The sequence below is a fragment of the Tachypleus tridentatus genome, chromosome 6 (assembly GCF_004210375.1).
Source record: "Tachypleus tridentatus isolate NWPU-2018 chromosome 6, ASM421037v1, whole genome shotgun sequence".
In the NCBI taxonomy this organism is placed as follows: domain Eukaryota; kingdom Metazoa; phylum Arthropoda; class Merostomata; order Xiphosura; family Limulidae; genus Tachypleus; species Tachypleus tridentatus.
In genome coordinates, this window is record NC_134830.1 from 47,231,327 (window position 1) to 47,247,888 (window position 16,562).

At 30.0% G+C, this 16,562-nt stretch overlaps 1 protein-coding gene across 1 annotated transcript in view; it reads left to right on the forward strand.

Moving 5' to 3' along the window:
• Dhc64C (dynein heavy chain, cytoplasmic) overlaps positions 1–16,562 on the forward strand; it is a 119,991-nt gene that overhangs the window by 51,455 nt on the left and 51,974 nt on the right. Inside the window, 11 exon segments of the mRNA XM_076504488.1 lie at positions 443–673; positions 1,970–2,173; positions 2,775–2,942; positions 3,450–3,683; positions 4,088–4,262; positions 4,587–4,740; positions 8,238–8,403; positions 9,170–9,333; positions 12,475–12,661; positions 12,937–13,032; positions 13,260–13,355. Of these exon segments, the coding sequence (XP_076360603.1) occupies positions 443–673; positions 1,970–2,173; positions 2,775–2,942; positions 3,450–3,683; positions 4,088–4,262; positions 4,587–4,740; positions 8,238–8,403; positions 9,170–9,333; positions 12,475–12,661; positions 12,937–13,032; positions 13,260–13,355 (1,875 nt within the window).

The window sequence follows — 16,562 nt, forward strand, 5'->3', positions numbered from 1 at the left end:
CTGATTAAACTTTTTAAATTATCCAGAAAATTTCATAATAATTGAAGAAGATTTCATTATACTTTTCTTAGATATTCAAGTCAAGTTTAATAAATCATTTTATGTCCCTCTGTAAAAGAGTGGAGCAAAGTGGTTTCTGTTCATCCAGATTTTGTGGATTACAGTATTGAGATGTGATGGATTTTGATCAAAATTGTAGAAAATGTGCAACATACAAGTTCTAGATTTAACATTTGAAAGTCATGGTTCAGAGGTGAAAGCCAATAAGTGGGGGATCCGTACATTAAGTATGATATCAGTGGAGGCATAGTTGTTTTGTAAGGGCAATTGTAATTGTTTTTTATTAAGTTGTTGCAGTTTACCATAAACCCATTAATTGATTGAATGATTGGTTAATGTTTGGTACATGTGTACTTGCTAGCAGAATGATTGGTTGTTTTAGGTCCGGATCATGTTTGAAGTTCAAGATCTACGTTTTGCAACCCTGGCAACAGTGTCCCGGTGTGGAATGATTTGGTTTAGTGAAGATGTCTTGTCAACCGAAATGATTTTTGAGAACTTCTTATCTCGGCTGAGAAATATTCCTTTAGAAGAAGCAGAAGAGGAACAAACCTACAAAAAGAAGAGAGAAGGGGAAACTCTGAAAGAAGACGTTTTGTCTCCTACACTTCAAGTAAGGAAACATTGATTGAAATAATCATAGAGTTCAATCTCATATATATAATTGTGTGTTTTACTGTTTTAATATAAATAATAAACGATGTTGTTCTTCATGATTGTAACTTAAGACTAGGTTTTGGAATGCTTGATTGGTATTGGCATCAAATATATTGTAGTAGTACTCTCAAATAAGATTTAGCTCATCTGTTCAGTCACTATGTTTAAACTTCAGCTATTTTAAGAAGCAGATAAAACTCATGGAATCATTCTTACTCTTCCTTTTTTTGGCATTTGGGAAAGCTGCTGAAAATGCATACATATGTATAATTGACAGTTTGTTTTACCTTTTAGTTTTACTTTGTGACACATTAAATGAAAATGTAATATCAAAAGTTACAAAAATTGCCTAAGTTTCTATGAAGTTTTTGTATCTAGGAACTTAAGGTTTCAGAAGTCAATTGGTGAGATACCATTTTTTTCATGCATACTGAGCTGTTACAGTGAGAGTAGAAAACAAAAACTATTTTATGTCACAATGAAAGGTAAAATATTTTACTGTTAATAATAATAAATTTTGGATTTTGTGTTTTGTACTCTTAATGAGGTGTAATAGCTTAATGAAACTTATTAAAAATATATATCACATTTGAATTTCCTCAGGATATTTCCTGCCTCAGAGTGAACAGTTTGTATTATCTAGTTTTGTTACTTTAATCAAGTTTTTAAGCAAATGGACAAATTAAATGAATTACTGAAACATCAGAACAAGGTTGATCTTAGACTTTGATATATGGAGTGACCAAACAATTAAAATTCATAAGTTATATCTAGTGAAATATTAATGAGTGTTTGTACTTTTATTACCAAACATAGGAGTCAATCATCACAGTTGCTGTTCAATTGGTTATTATGATTACAATATTTTTCCCCATGCATTTAAATGTAAGTTAAGATGTGCATTAGAATATCTGAAAACAATGAGTTTAAGTTTCATTTATTTAATACTTCTAATGCAGAATAAAGAATTATTATATTTTATTAAAAGGTAGAATTTAGCCAACTTTCAGGGCTTAAGCTTGTACCTGAAAGGTAGAAATCTGTTAGGTACATATTTTAAATATATCTTTTTCTCTTATTTAATGAGTATTTGTGTGTGTTTGTATGTGTTATTTATTTATTTTATTCTGTAACCACAGTGGTACATTAATAACTGTATTTGTTCTAAAAACGAACCAGCATTAACAAATAGTAAAACATAAAACTACATATTGATTGTCACTCAACCTTCATCTTGTCCTTGTTATTGCAGGTTCAGCGAGATGTTGCTGCTATTCTTGCTCCACACTTTGCATCTGATGGTTTAGTAATCAGGGCTCTGGAGTTTGCTAGACGGCAGGAGCATGTGATGGACTTCACCAGACTACGAGCTCTGGGATCATTATTTTCTATGCTTAACCAGTCGTGCAGAAATATTCTGAACTATAACCATACTCATCCTGACTTTCCCATGCAGGTGAGTTATTGTTAGACATTAATAACTTCATATCAATAAACTGCCATATGTAATTTTATATACTGATATTGGAACAGGGAGATGTTCTGTTTTTACCTATGAAGCTTTATTTTACTATGCATGTAATTAATTTATTTTAAGAGTTATCAATTTATAAATTTTAATGAGGTTTTAATCATTCCATAGATTTATATCTCGTGTAGAATCAAAACTGAAATGAAATATCACTGAAGAAAAGTGATGCAACATTTTTGTTCCTTATCAGTTAACTATTGGAAACACATGAGAAATGAAATCTCTACCTAGTCTTTAAAGCTTCACAAAGTTCTAAGTCTATTTTTATTTTATTTAATGAACTTTGTTTTTCCTGTTTTAATCTCAGTTATTAAAGGAAGTTCAAATAAATAAGAAACTTGGTGTACCTAAAATTTTTGTAGATTTTGCTTAGGTTAAGTATTATAAGTGTGATTGTATGTTGAATGTTTTTTATGTGTACATAGTTTCTTCCTAGTTTCAAAAATATGAAAAGGTAGGTGGTGAAACTTAATGCTTCTCATATTACATGCAATTTAAAGAGAAAGTTTTCTTATCTTTCTTGCAGCAAGATCAGTTGGAACGTTACATTCCAAAATGCTTAATTTATACTCTTCTTTGGTCATTTGCTGGAGATGCTAAATTGAAAGTTCGCTCCGACTTGGGGGATTTCATTCGTAGTACTACAACTATCCCCTTACCCCCCAACTCAGCTATGCCAGTTATAGACTTTGAGGTAACATTACTCATTGTGCAATTTTTTTTATTGGAAGTTAAAATTTATTGTTCAAAAATATAACTGTGTTAAGATACTTTTATGTTTTCTAAGAAAGTTAGGAAATTTTTTTATTTCCATATTGATGATGAACTTATATTCTAAAAGTAAAAATCTGTTAGTGTTAGAAATATTTAACAGTACTTGGAATAAAAAAAATAAAATTTCCTTTTGGTGTCTTCAGCTGGATTTTACTAACTGGTGTCTTAAGTTTCTAATAATAAATTGGCAAAAGTTTTGAAAGAGTTCCAGTATAAATATTTAAAAAAAAAAAAATGTAAACCAGGTGCAAGTATTGCTACCTTGGAAGAATAATAATTTGAATGTATTTTATTTATTCCTTTTAAGAACTGTGTTTATAGTTTCTACAAGAACAGTGTGTTACGAAATTTATCATTGATTTATACTTAATGTGAAATAAGACAAATTTGTTAATTGTGTCATGAAACAATGGTTTTTGATGATTAGGTGACAGTGAGTGGAGAATGGTTACCTTGGCAGAACAAGGTACCTCAGATTGAAGTAGAAACACACAAAGTGGCTGCTCCTGACATTGTAGTTCCTACTGTGGACACGGTGCGTCATGAATCTCTTCTCTACACCTGGTTGGCTGAACATAAACCCTTGGTTTTGTGTGGACCACCAGGCTCAGGAAAGACAATGACTCTGTTCAGTGCTTTGAGATCCTTACCAGATATGGAGGTTTGTGTCAGCTCACTTTGAATATCTTAGTTCTCTGGAATCCTGTTGGAGTAACAGATTTGTGAATATTTTAGGATTGAATATAAATTTAAAAGTTAATGATTATACTAGTATGATATAACTTTTTCGAAGTTACTGTCTATACAGTATAATATAATTATAACATAACTCATAATATGGAAAATTATAAAACCAGAATTTCTTCAAGTTTTCTGTTCTTACATACATCTTGAATCAAAACAGGATATGTGATTTGTAGAAATGGTCTTTGGCATTTATTATAATAACTTCAGTCAATGATAACAGCAAAACACCCAAATTTGTATTGGGCAGGGAACTAAAGGCTTAATTTCCAGGTGTCAGTACTGCTAACAAAACGTAATAAAACCTGTTTCATATTCTAGGTTGTAGGTCTGAATTTCTCTAGTGCTACTACTCCAGAACTGCTTCTGAAAACATTTGATCATTATTGTGAATACCGAAGAACACCAAATGGAGTTGTTCTGGCTCCAATCCAATTGGGCAAGTGGTTGGTTCTGTTCTGTGATGAAATCAATTTGCCTGATATGGACAAATATGGTATGTCTAATTATAATTAAAAGTGTGCCATTAAATTAGCTAATGAAATGTATGATTTTTCTACAGATTTACTGAATTAGAACATTTTTTCTCTTGTATCTGAACAAAGGTTAATGGCAAATAATAATAATAAATGGGTATATATATGTATAAGGTAAGCTCTCAGTTTGAATTTTAAATATGTTGGTACAAAAGAAGGTTCATTACTTATATATACTTGTGTGTGTGTGATCTTAATACAAAAGTCTTAATTCTTATATATTCTAGTTAGCTTTCCTTTCAAATTAAGTTTCAGTATTAATACGAATATGATTTTCTTCACAGGTACTCAGCGTGTCATCTCCTTCTTGCGCCAGTTGGTAGAGCATGGAGGCTTCTTCCGCACCTTTGACCACTCATGGGTGAAACTAGAAAGAATACAGTTTGTAGGAGCCTGTAACCCTCCGACTGACCCTGGCAGGAAACCTTTGTCCTACAGGTAAAGAGTTTGTTTCATAGATTTTGTAGTCTGTAAACTGTTTTGAATATTTAATATATTGTTATTTAATGAGGAACCAGCTGTAGGTATTTTTTGTAAAACATGCAGAACTGAGCAAACTATGTATTTTCATGGTCAAGCTGAGTGGGACATTTGTTGTGGCTGTATCGCGCGCACGCACGCACGCACGCACACACACACACACACACACACTATTGTTCAGATTTTAGATGAATATATAAATCTTAAAAAGAAATTAAATATACTTCATTAAAAAAACAACTGTAGGAAAAAACATTATTTTATAGTCATGTACTGTATTACTTATTGAAGAATAACATTTACAATTAGTTTCATCTCAGAATGGCTGGTATGGGTATTAACACTTTTATTGATAAGGAGAGAACAATATTTCGACCTTCCTGTAGATGACCTAGGAAGGCCAAAACATTGTTCTCTCCTTATCAATAAGTGTAAATATCCATACCAGCCTTTCTAATATACATTTTTATTTCAAGTGGGTTTCTCGTCATGAAGTATTAGCTTCATCATTTAGAACCAGTAATTAGTCTTAATTCCACATTTGACATCAAGCCACATGAAATGATTAAAACTGCTTTGTGTGTTTTTAATATTTTTCTAATGCCATATGGGTTTTCTTTTGTTAATTATGTAATCTGGGAAATCCACAACATTTAAAATCTTATCAGTGGGTTATTATTAAAACCAGGTGAATTAGCCATTAACAATTCTTTTTAGTTACATTCTTATATAAAGTTGTTTTTGCTAGAAAGCAATAATTTTTCAGGAATATAATGTTCTCCTTTAATATCCTCCAGAATGATTTATAATATAATTCTTGTGATGTTTGTTTTTATAATTTTTCATCACATGCTGTGTAGTGTTGAAGAAAAGATAATAAGCATTATTGACCTACTTTTTCTCTGTTATAAAAGCAAACAAAAGGCCAATAGATTTTAGAATAGATGCCATTAAGTCAAAAAAGCATAAACTTTTGAATATATGCAGTGATAGTTTGGAAATACTGTACTTATAAAGCAACAGTTGAACCAATATGATACAAAATGACATGTGATTACTAGAGACTATAAGATGGTAAGCTGAACTTTAATGAATACATGTGTAATAATAATGAAAATAATAATAATTTGTGTGGAAATAACAAAATGATTTGAAGAATATTATTACTTAGTAATGCATCTAATTTCAACTCCATTTTTACTAACAGTTAAATCGGGTCCATTTTATGATGCACTGTAAATTAGAGATTAACTTAAGTAACTGGAAGCAAATAAAATTCAGAGTAAAAAAATATTAATGTTTATGCAAAGGCAAACAATTCTACAAAAATAAAGTGCATGTTTAAACATGTTGCAGTCAGTATTTCTTTCAAAATTGTTTTCCATTGATGTTAGAATTGCAAACAATGTATTAAATTTCTGATAGGGGACTGAACACCATACATGTGGTCAGTAAGTTAACCTTTAAAACACACAGATTTTGTACCTTCTCAACATAGTTCGATCTGTAAGATAAAGTTATTAATAAATTGATCTTTCAAGGTGGATTATTTGAAAGCAAATCAGTATATTGATTTTAAATGGACCACATTGGTGTGTAATAACATAGAATTAAATGCATCAGGCCTGTCTTATCATGCCCATCTGTCACATTCTCTTTCAGAAATTATCAACAGTTTTCTCTGTTCTATACTGTATTATTTATAACCAATAGAAACTCAGGGTTGTCAGTAACAAATATGTATTATGTTTTCTGTAAAGGGGATTATCAGTTTCACTTACAATTTCAAGCTTGATTCCTACAGAAAATACATTGACAAGTGTAGAAAAAATTTTAATAACTCTTGTGACATTATAAAACCAGACAAATCGTGATAGTTATGGGTCAGTGTCTGCTCTTTGCATGTTGTTATTCTGTGTTTTTGGTGCATTATTTAATTAAATAAAAGATTATTTAGTGCAGTACTACCATTAGTATTAACAACAAAAAAGTGGGTTAAGTGTCATCAACAGTTGACAGAAAACAAACAAACAAACCAGTTGATGTAACTTGATAAGTGGGACCATCCTCACATTTATTAGTACAAAAAACTAACAATGCAATTAACCAGGAATATCAACACAAAACACTCATATAATAGTAGATTGATTTTTATTTAAATTCATCACAGATGCTGTAAAACTGAAAGTTTATTTAAAAAAAACTTATCACTGGCTTAGTCTTCTCTCAGTGAAAGCTTTTGTAAGCTGCTGCTGAATACATGGCCATTTTGTAAGAATCAGTAGTTCATTAGTATTTATGTTTTCTTCCAACTTTGCTCTAAAGAGAAATGACAATTATTATACCTTAACATAAATACGAGATACAAAAACTTGTATGTGAATAAATGATCAAAATCAACCTTTTCTTTCATTCCCTTTTTTTTGTCTGGAGTGTAGTTGATTGACACTTGGATGCACGTGTGATAGTTTTTTGTTCACCCTCCAGTTATTTTGTAATTCATAATTAATCACGACATGTGGATTTAATCTTCTTCCATTGGAAAATATTTTAGCACTGACCAACTGTTTGTTTCTTTTTTATTTCTTTGTTCTCTTTATTTATCATATGTTTGATTCAGACTAATTAGTTTTGAACTATGCTCTTTTTTATTTTCTAATATATTTTTGTAAACTCTTGAAATGTGAAATAACCCAGTGACCCAATTTTTGTGCAGCTCCTTTAAAAATATTTTCATGTTATTTTAAACTGCAAGTAATTTTCACTTAGTGTCAAATTATCTTTCAGGTTTACACAATAAATCACTGATAGTATTTTGTAACATAAATGATCAAGATTCATGAGTCATTTGTCAAAATCTACTCACACTTGTTTTTATAGGAACTTTGTTTTACACTCTTTAACTGTTGACTGCTGATTCATCACATAGAGTACAGTCTGCCTCCAGCATTTGAATGTGTGTGGAATACAGCATATGGGTCGTAAAAATTCCAAGAGCATTGAAAGCATCTGTGGTTAAAGGGTTAAATATATTTAAACCATGCTTGATTAATTTCTTATTAATTTCCTAATGGTAGTAAAATTCAACGAAAATGTAATTCTTTTTCAGTGGTGCATTGTTGCTTTTCAAAATATTTGTTTCTGTTACAACATATAAATTTCTATCTAATGCTATGAAGTCAGATATTTTACAGTTAAAGTACCATTAAAATGGTAATATTTACAATAATTTTCTGTTGACAAGCAAGTAATGAAAAGTACTTTTATACATTTATGAAGTTTTATTTTTTGTATATTAAAAAAACTGATTCTTCTAGTAATTGTGTTGATTCTTTTGATAACTGTATAGTGTGTTGTTTTTTTTTTTCCTCAATGGTTCAGCCATTTTGATATTGCCTATAAAATCTTGTGTTGACTGTGGGTGTTATGGTATGACGTTAATGCTTTAAATATAGGTTCCTGAGACATGTTCCAGTTGTGTATGTGGATTACCCTGGTGAGACTTCGCTAAAACAGATTTATGGTACCTTCAACAGAGCTATGCTACGGCTCATACCTAGTCTCAGAACTTTTGCCGAACCACTTACAGCAGCCATGGTGGAGTTCTATCTCTTGTCACAGGTGATTAACTTGTTTAAACTTAGATATTTTAGCTTTTTTTTTTGTCTTCTAAATAGTTTTGACTTATTACATATTATTGAATTTGGGATAGTATTAGTGTTTTGTAACTGGTGTATACGTGAGAAATGAATCTTTCTTTTCAAACTTGTATGTAACTGCATTGTGATAATTGGGACAGAAGAACTAACTCATTGTAAATTGTTTATTTCATTAACAGAGAGTAAAAGTTTAGTTTTAAACTAGATTTTTTAAATTATTTATTGTAGTTGCATCTGAGTTTGAAAGTATTCTGTTGCGATTACTACTAACACAGTAATCGTTGTTTTTTAAACACCATGTACAACAATTAGTTTTTAATGTTTTTGGTAGAAATCTGGTGCTGTGCTAAAGCAAACTTTAATTCGAATTTTAGAAAATTACCAAAGATATTGTATATGTATAATTGTATACAAAAATAATTCACTGTATTGTTCAAAACAAGGAAAGATTTATATTTCAACTGTTAACTTTTTGGTCAATTTGATAACAACATGCTTGGTGATTTTAACCATTAAAATATCTACATGTAATTTTAATGCTTAGGGCTAAAGCTGCATTAATGTTATTCTTGCCAGTATCAAGTTTAATGGTCAGTTATGAAAAGTTAACTATTAATTTTTTTCAGTCTTGCATTTAGATATTGTTATAATTGTGTACATAAAGTGAAGCATTTCAAAATGGAAGATTTACACTTTTAATAATGCAACATATACTTTCTTGTTTTTAGGAGAGATTCACACAAGACATGCAGCCTCATTACGTATACAGTCCTCGTGAGCTAACGCGCTGGGTTCGAGGAATATGTGAAGCAATTAGACCTATGGAGACTCTGCCTGTTGAGGGGCTTGTGAGACTGTGGGCTCATGAAGGGCTGCGACTCTTCCAAGACAGGTACTTAATAGATCTTCTTGTTGATTGTTTTACTCTGCAAGTGCTTTTAAAAACTTTTAAAGAGATTTGTAAATCATTGTGCAGAAAATCTTTGACTACAAATGAGACATGGTAAAAATGTCTAAATTAAGAATCAGTTTTTCTATTGAATGATGTTTGGTAAACTTTGTCAATGCTTTTAACTTGGACAGGCTTTTAATTGCAGTGATGAAGATCCATCAACAGAATTGTAATAATATGGAAATGATAGGTTAGTGCGTCAATCTTATATAAAGTCTCTCTCTCTTTTTGTATCACACATGTAGATGGTTTTGGAAATTTGTGTAGCTTTTAATCTTAGTAAGTAATAATTAATTTTCAGACACTTTACCCACAGTCCATAGTTTTTTATTATTAGCAGTAGTTATTGTACTACAAAATTAGATGACATATGATGAATGTTTTTGCATACTGAAATGAATTTAACATTTTTTTTAAACAATGCATGTTTCATCAAAGGTCAAGCATTCATATGTTTTTCATAAATTTAAAAAAAAACATTTGGAAAAAATTAGTGATGATGAAAATCAATGTAGGAAATATATTCAAAGTAATGTGTAACATTGCTTTTGTTTTTACATGTGGTTCTATGTAACAAAGCAGCCACTTTTGTTAAAAGACTATTGGAAATTTTAAGATATTGTAGCACTCCAAAATGTAGTAGTGGGGAAAAAAAATGTTAAAATGAAGGCCATAAAATTAAATGCAATAATCATAAAAAAAAAAAAGAAAGTACTACACATGGCTTTACATACAACTTCCATTCCTCTTTGTTAACAAATACGAATGTGAAAGATTCATACCACCAGCTTGAATTATTAGATATCTTAGTAGACCAGTTGAATTTTTCACTCAGTATCCTGATGGTCTTGCTCAAACTCTGTTATTAGTCATATGGGACATCAAAACCTTTCTTTTTTTCTTTTATCGTATTCTGTATTAACTTTATCATGACTGATCACAGGTCAAAGGTTGACATTGCATTTGTTGACTTGGATTCAAAACTTTATTGAACTACTGTTTTATGAATTTATGTGAAAAAGTTTGGTAACAAATCGTAGATTATAATTCAAATTATAATATATACTACTTTACTTTTGAATTAAGAAATTAATATTAAAATAACACCTAAAATATTGATAGTGTGTGTTACGTGTTATGCAGAATATAGCATTGTTTCAAATTGTTTGTGATGTTCAAATACAAAGTCTGTAGTTTCATATGAATTAAGAACTCAATTTAGATATTGATAAGCTATAATATAAAATAAGAACCTCATGTCTTATGTTTGTTGAGATATGGCTTTTGAATGAAATACAGTGGCACTGCTCACCTCTTCCCATTTTTTGAAATACCTTATTTTTGCTTACTCAGTGTGACATTAATAACCAGTTGTTAGCTTAGAATGTTCTGCTAGTTGCTTTCTTAGTCATTTTAAAGTGCTAGGAAGCCATCTTGTTCTTTCAAACAATGATTTCAAGCAGTTAAGTTGTCTTTCGTCTATTTGAAATTACATACTTTTTAGATGAAATACAGGCTAGTTATTAAGCTTGAAAAATTATAGTGGAATTCTGTGGTATTTGATTTTTTAATTATTTGAATGTATACATAAAACCTTTTAAAAAAATTTTCACATCCTCAAAGTATGAAATTTGAATAGGCTTAGCAATCTGTATGTAACAACAAAGTTACAAAGCTCATCATACCTCTTCTTATTTATATACTTTTTTGTCTTTTGAAAAATAAGTTTAAAAACTTGTTTGTAAATAGTTATAATCTATATACATGTATAATGTACAATAAATGAATTGTGACTGTATTTTACCAAATACTAGTCTACTAAAGTACAGCCAAGACAGGTCACTTTATAGAGACTGAAGGTCAATTTTGTATTATTGAATATGGTAATGAGTGCTCATGTGCTACATCAGTGAAACTTTTCTAATATTAATCGGGCATGGATGGTGGAAGGTCAATTTAATCATACTATAATGGAACTCTTACTTAAGTGATACCGGAAAAACTTTATCACATGATGTACAACCTCTAACTTCAGAAAATTTTCATCCTATTGGCACATAGATCTTCGTGTTTTGCTTCCTTTTCATGTCACAGAGAACTTTATTTTTCTCCATTCTCAGAGTGCAGATATGACATCTCATGAACACATTGCATGCAGATCTAATGCACTGGCACCATCTATATGAATATAATAGTACTGTCTGTTGTATGTTCATGTAAATACTTCACAGGTGTGGATGGATCTTTACCAAAATTGGTGTATAGGTTTATTAGGTCCATAGGGAAATACACAAGTTTTCAGTTTTGCATTTTACAGTTTTTATGACTGTTTTTACAGGGTATTTTTTTAACCACTACTTCACCCCTGTTAATGGATGTTCACAATATTTGGCATGAAGGTGTGTTGGGTGCAATGGGGTGATAATTCAGATTTGCAGTTTCACAATTTTTAATTATATATAAAGGAAACAACTTTTAATGCCCTAAAATAACCTTTCATTAATCATTGATTTAGATCATTTCTGTTCAGGGTTTGGGTACCCCAGCTAGTAGAAGCAGTAAATGTATAATGTTAAGAAATTTAAAATATTTAGTCTAAACACATGTTTTCAGGTAATAATTTGTAGTCATTCTAGAACAAAATATTTATTCACCCCCATTTTTTTTATGGTTATTAGGTCAGTCAAATCAACAGATCTATAGTTATTGTTGAGAAAATAACAGAAAAAATGTTTTGAAGATTACACATATGTTTGATTTTTGTGATGAAGAATAGTTTTTTAATCATAATATAAATCACTTTACTATTGGACTAGTAGTAAAACAGACTCCAAAATACTTCATTAAAAACATGAATTTTGATTTTGTATACAAAAGAATTCCAATGTTTACTAAAAGTCCAACAAATTTTGTGAAGGTACACATACTACATCAAAAGTTAATTATATAAACACTTAACTTTTGTATACTGTACTAAACCTGTTGCAAAAAGGGTTAGATGTGGAATGGGGTAGAGTTGTGTTTCCAAAACCTTTTGTTTATGCATGTTTTGGTCAGGTTATTAAAAACAAACTATTTCAGATTGGTGGAAGATGAAGAGAGAGCTTGGACCGATGAGAATATTAACATGGTTGGACTTAAACATTTCCCAAACATTGACAGGGAATCAGCCCTTAGTCGACCTATTCTCTACAGTAATTGGTTATCGAAAGACTACGTACCAGTTGATCGTGAAGAACTCAGAGACTATGTAAAAGCTCGACTCAAGGTAACATTTGAATCTTTTTATTTTGTTATGTACATATGTATAATTTGTTGTTTTATTGATCTTGTACGGTGTGTATTTTCCTGCCTTAAGTTATCTGGTACAAATTGTCATTATTATTGTTTTCAACTAGTTGGAAATATCAAATGTCTAATTCTAGTATTTTCTTGTACATGGTCTTGGTAAAAAAATTGTTATTAGGTTCACAGAAGATGTAGCAATTGTTCTATTGTATGAAAACGTTTGTTTACTGATTGGTTTGTTTCACTGTCTGATAGGTCTTCTATGAAGAAGAACTGGACGTACCACTGGTGTTGTTTAATGAAGTATTAGACCATGTGCTGCGAATTGACAGAATTTTCAGACAACCACAGGTAAATTGTTTACTAGAACCTGAAAAGTCTAAATTATTTAACTTACAGAATAATTAAAAATTAGATAATTGCAAGATATAGAAGTAGTATTTTGTTATTCATAAAATAATGTTAAAATTTTATTTTTAATTCACACTTGCTATGTTCAATTTAAGATTGCAGTATAAATGAAGTTAACTTTAAACTCATTGTGAAGTGCTGTTGAATAGCTTGGTGCACTTTTTCAGGGTCACTTGTTGCTGATTGGTGTGAGTGGTGCAGGTAAAACTACTTTGTCACGTTTTGTAGCCTGGATGAATGGACTTAGTGTTTTTCAGATAAAGGTATGATTATTTTGTAGTTCTCTAGTTGCATAGTGGTAAGTCTACAGACATGCAGTGCTAGAATCTGGATAGGCACATTGTAGGCAGAGAACAGACAGCCTATTGGGTATCTTTGTACTTCAAAGCAAACGGAATATTAATTTTGTATTTAACATAAACTATCTTCAACAAAATTGATACTAGTGTGAAAAAATTTTTAAATGTTTATTGAAAATAAAAATTGGTATGAATTTGTCATTTTATTTTTTTAGAAAACTTTTAATAGCAATAATTGTATAAAAACATTCCTTTATATTGTACAGTAGACTCTCCCTGAGTGACAATCTCTGTTCCATGCTGTGACCACTGAAATCAGACTTGAGGTCATTGTTGATTGCAGTTATGTCCACTTTTTGACACTTGTCACTCTTAACTTAATCTAGTGGTGGTTGTAATTACACTTTATTGCTTTTCGGACAATGTTTTTTGAAATTTCTGCCATAAAAAGTTGCAAAATACATGGTAATTTGAAGAAACTCTTTCACTAATTAAGTTGCATAAAGTTCATGCTACTTGTGAGATGCTAGTCTTAGCAAGTGTATCTAGTAGGCAAAATTTATTATAAGTATTTATGTTAACTAATTTAACCCTATCTAGTCTAAAATTTTCTAATTTTTACATTTTTAGTCACTTTTCTAATAATAAATTAAGAACAGTTAAGAAAAATAGAAAAATATAGTATTTAATTGTCACCTTGTGTCTTTCTTTCTTTTTTGTCAACTGTTTTGTGTTATCCCTTACACTTTCAACAATACTGTTAGCCCACAAAATAATTTTTCTTTATGTAACATGCACAGAACAAGGAGTAATATGTCAACAGTTAAGAAAAAGTGAACTTAGCAATTAAAGTATCAATTTAGTTTCCCACTGTGTTGTGGGGAAAATTTTTTTCTCATCAGTTTAATTGTCCATTATTCCTACCATCACATGCAGCATGTATTATGCTGCAATCAATCAGATGAAACTTAGGTTTTCTATTAGTAATAAATTTAACAGGAGATGGCCACAAAAGCCACTTGAAAGGGCAGTTTTTTCACATACTCTTTGATAACATTATTGTAACAGATACATTGTGTGTACATACTGCATCAGTCAGTAAGTGAAACATGAGTTTATTATGTTTTGATCACAGATGAAATTTATTGCCAAACACTTGTATATATCTCTGTCAGATAGAAATTTTATTTCATAATAACTCCAAAGGCAAAAGCATCTGATTATGTTGAGCTATCACTGGCAGGTAGTCATAGTTATATAGGCACATAATGTCAGCAGTAAAAGCCAGAATAATTAGGTGAAGAGTTCAATCTTGGCAAAAAACATCCAACAAAGTTTGAATCATAGAGTTTAATATATGATAACGTTTAAAGAGATTTGGTAATTCTCAGAAAAACCCATTTGTTCTAGATTTTTGAATGACAACCTTGAAGCATCATTATGGTTTTGGTATCATGAAGCTTGTTCTAAGGAACTTCCAGTTTTCAGACCTATATTGTAAGAAATTGAATTTAAAATTGCCACAGCCCTGGTTCTTTTTTACTTCAATGCATTGTTTGGATGGCTTTATCACATTGCAATTGTGTTGTTGAATTTTAACATGCTGTCATGATTGATAAAAGTGCCAAATTACCAGGTGCTCCAAAAACTTAAACATAAAGAGTAACTTATCCAGCATTGTTGTGTTTTAAAATATATATCCACATGTGTTCTCTGGCAAAAATTTGTAAAATTCTTTAAATGTTGAAAATAAATTAGAAAATATTTCGTGATGACAAGAAGCCCATTTTAAGGAAAAATGTATCTAAAGACAGTTGGTGTGAGTATTAAAAGTTTTGTTAAAATAAAGAACAGCGTTTCAACCTTCTTAGGTTAACAAAGAGTTGGAAACTACATAAATTTATAATTCAGTAAGAACAATTATCAAACAACCTGCTATATTATTAAATAAATTACATACTTAATTTTATTAAGTAAAATATTAATTGTTAATAATAAAAAAAATAATCAACCTATTTTAAAATATCAAAAAAATTGTGAACAAATAAATAATATTCAAACATTTGATTTGACCACATTGTACACTACAATTCCATTAAAAGATTTAATCTTTGTTTTAAATTAATTAATAGAACAGTTCTGTTATTCTTTTATAGAACTGGAAGAAAGAAAATTTAGCTCCAAAAACATAAAAGATATATTAAGTTTCTGTATTTACAACAGGTTTTTAAACAAGTAACAGGAGTTCCAATGGGAACTAACTATTCTACTTTTTGGCAAATTTTTACCTTTACTATTATGAGAATAGATTTACTGAAATCTGCACAAATCCAGATAATTTTACTTGGATATATAGATGATTTAATTTGTATAAATAATCCTGAAATAAAGTTATCACCACTACTTATCCAGCAGAATTAGAAATTGAAAATATTTCAATATCTTATACAGAAGTACATTTAGATTTAGGAATTAAAATAATTGGTAAGGATATTAATGTAAATATTTTTCATAAAAGAAAATATTTTGACTTTCTAATTTATGGTTTTACCCTCTTTTAATAGTAATACACCATACCTTTCTGTTATAAGCATTATAACTTCACAATTATTTAGATAGTGTAAAACTTGTAATAAATTACAATGCTTTACTGACACAAAAATTAGTAGTTAATAGATTTAGTAAAGAAACTTTAAATAAAATTAATATATTCTGTGACAAATATGAGAATGTATTAAACAAATATAAATAAATAAAAATTAGAGAAATTTTACTTACAATTTCTAACTATTTTTAGTTGTGAATAAAGTCATTTAACAACTTTGCACTCCTTTATGTGGATTTACACCTTGCTGCACATAAAGGCTTGTTTAGAGCATGATAGTTACAGTAGACTTAATAAGTGGATGGTGGTTGGGAGCTATACTAGTTTCTGTAGATAACTGGATGGGACACTTCATACTAGTATGATTTGTCTTATGTGCTATCAGTTAGTGCCTTTCTACTGTATTGGAGGCTGGAATGCTAACTTCAAGAGACAAATTTTCAACTTGTTATACCTAAATGGTAGTACCTTATTTTCTTGTTTTGATTTCAACTCATTTTTCTTTACCTCGAGAGCAGGCAACTTCCCACAACTGTCTACAGGCAGTGAAGGGTGATATAGAAGAG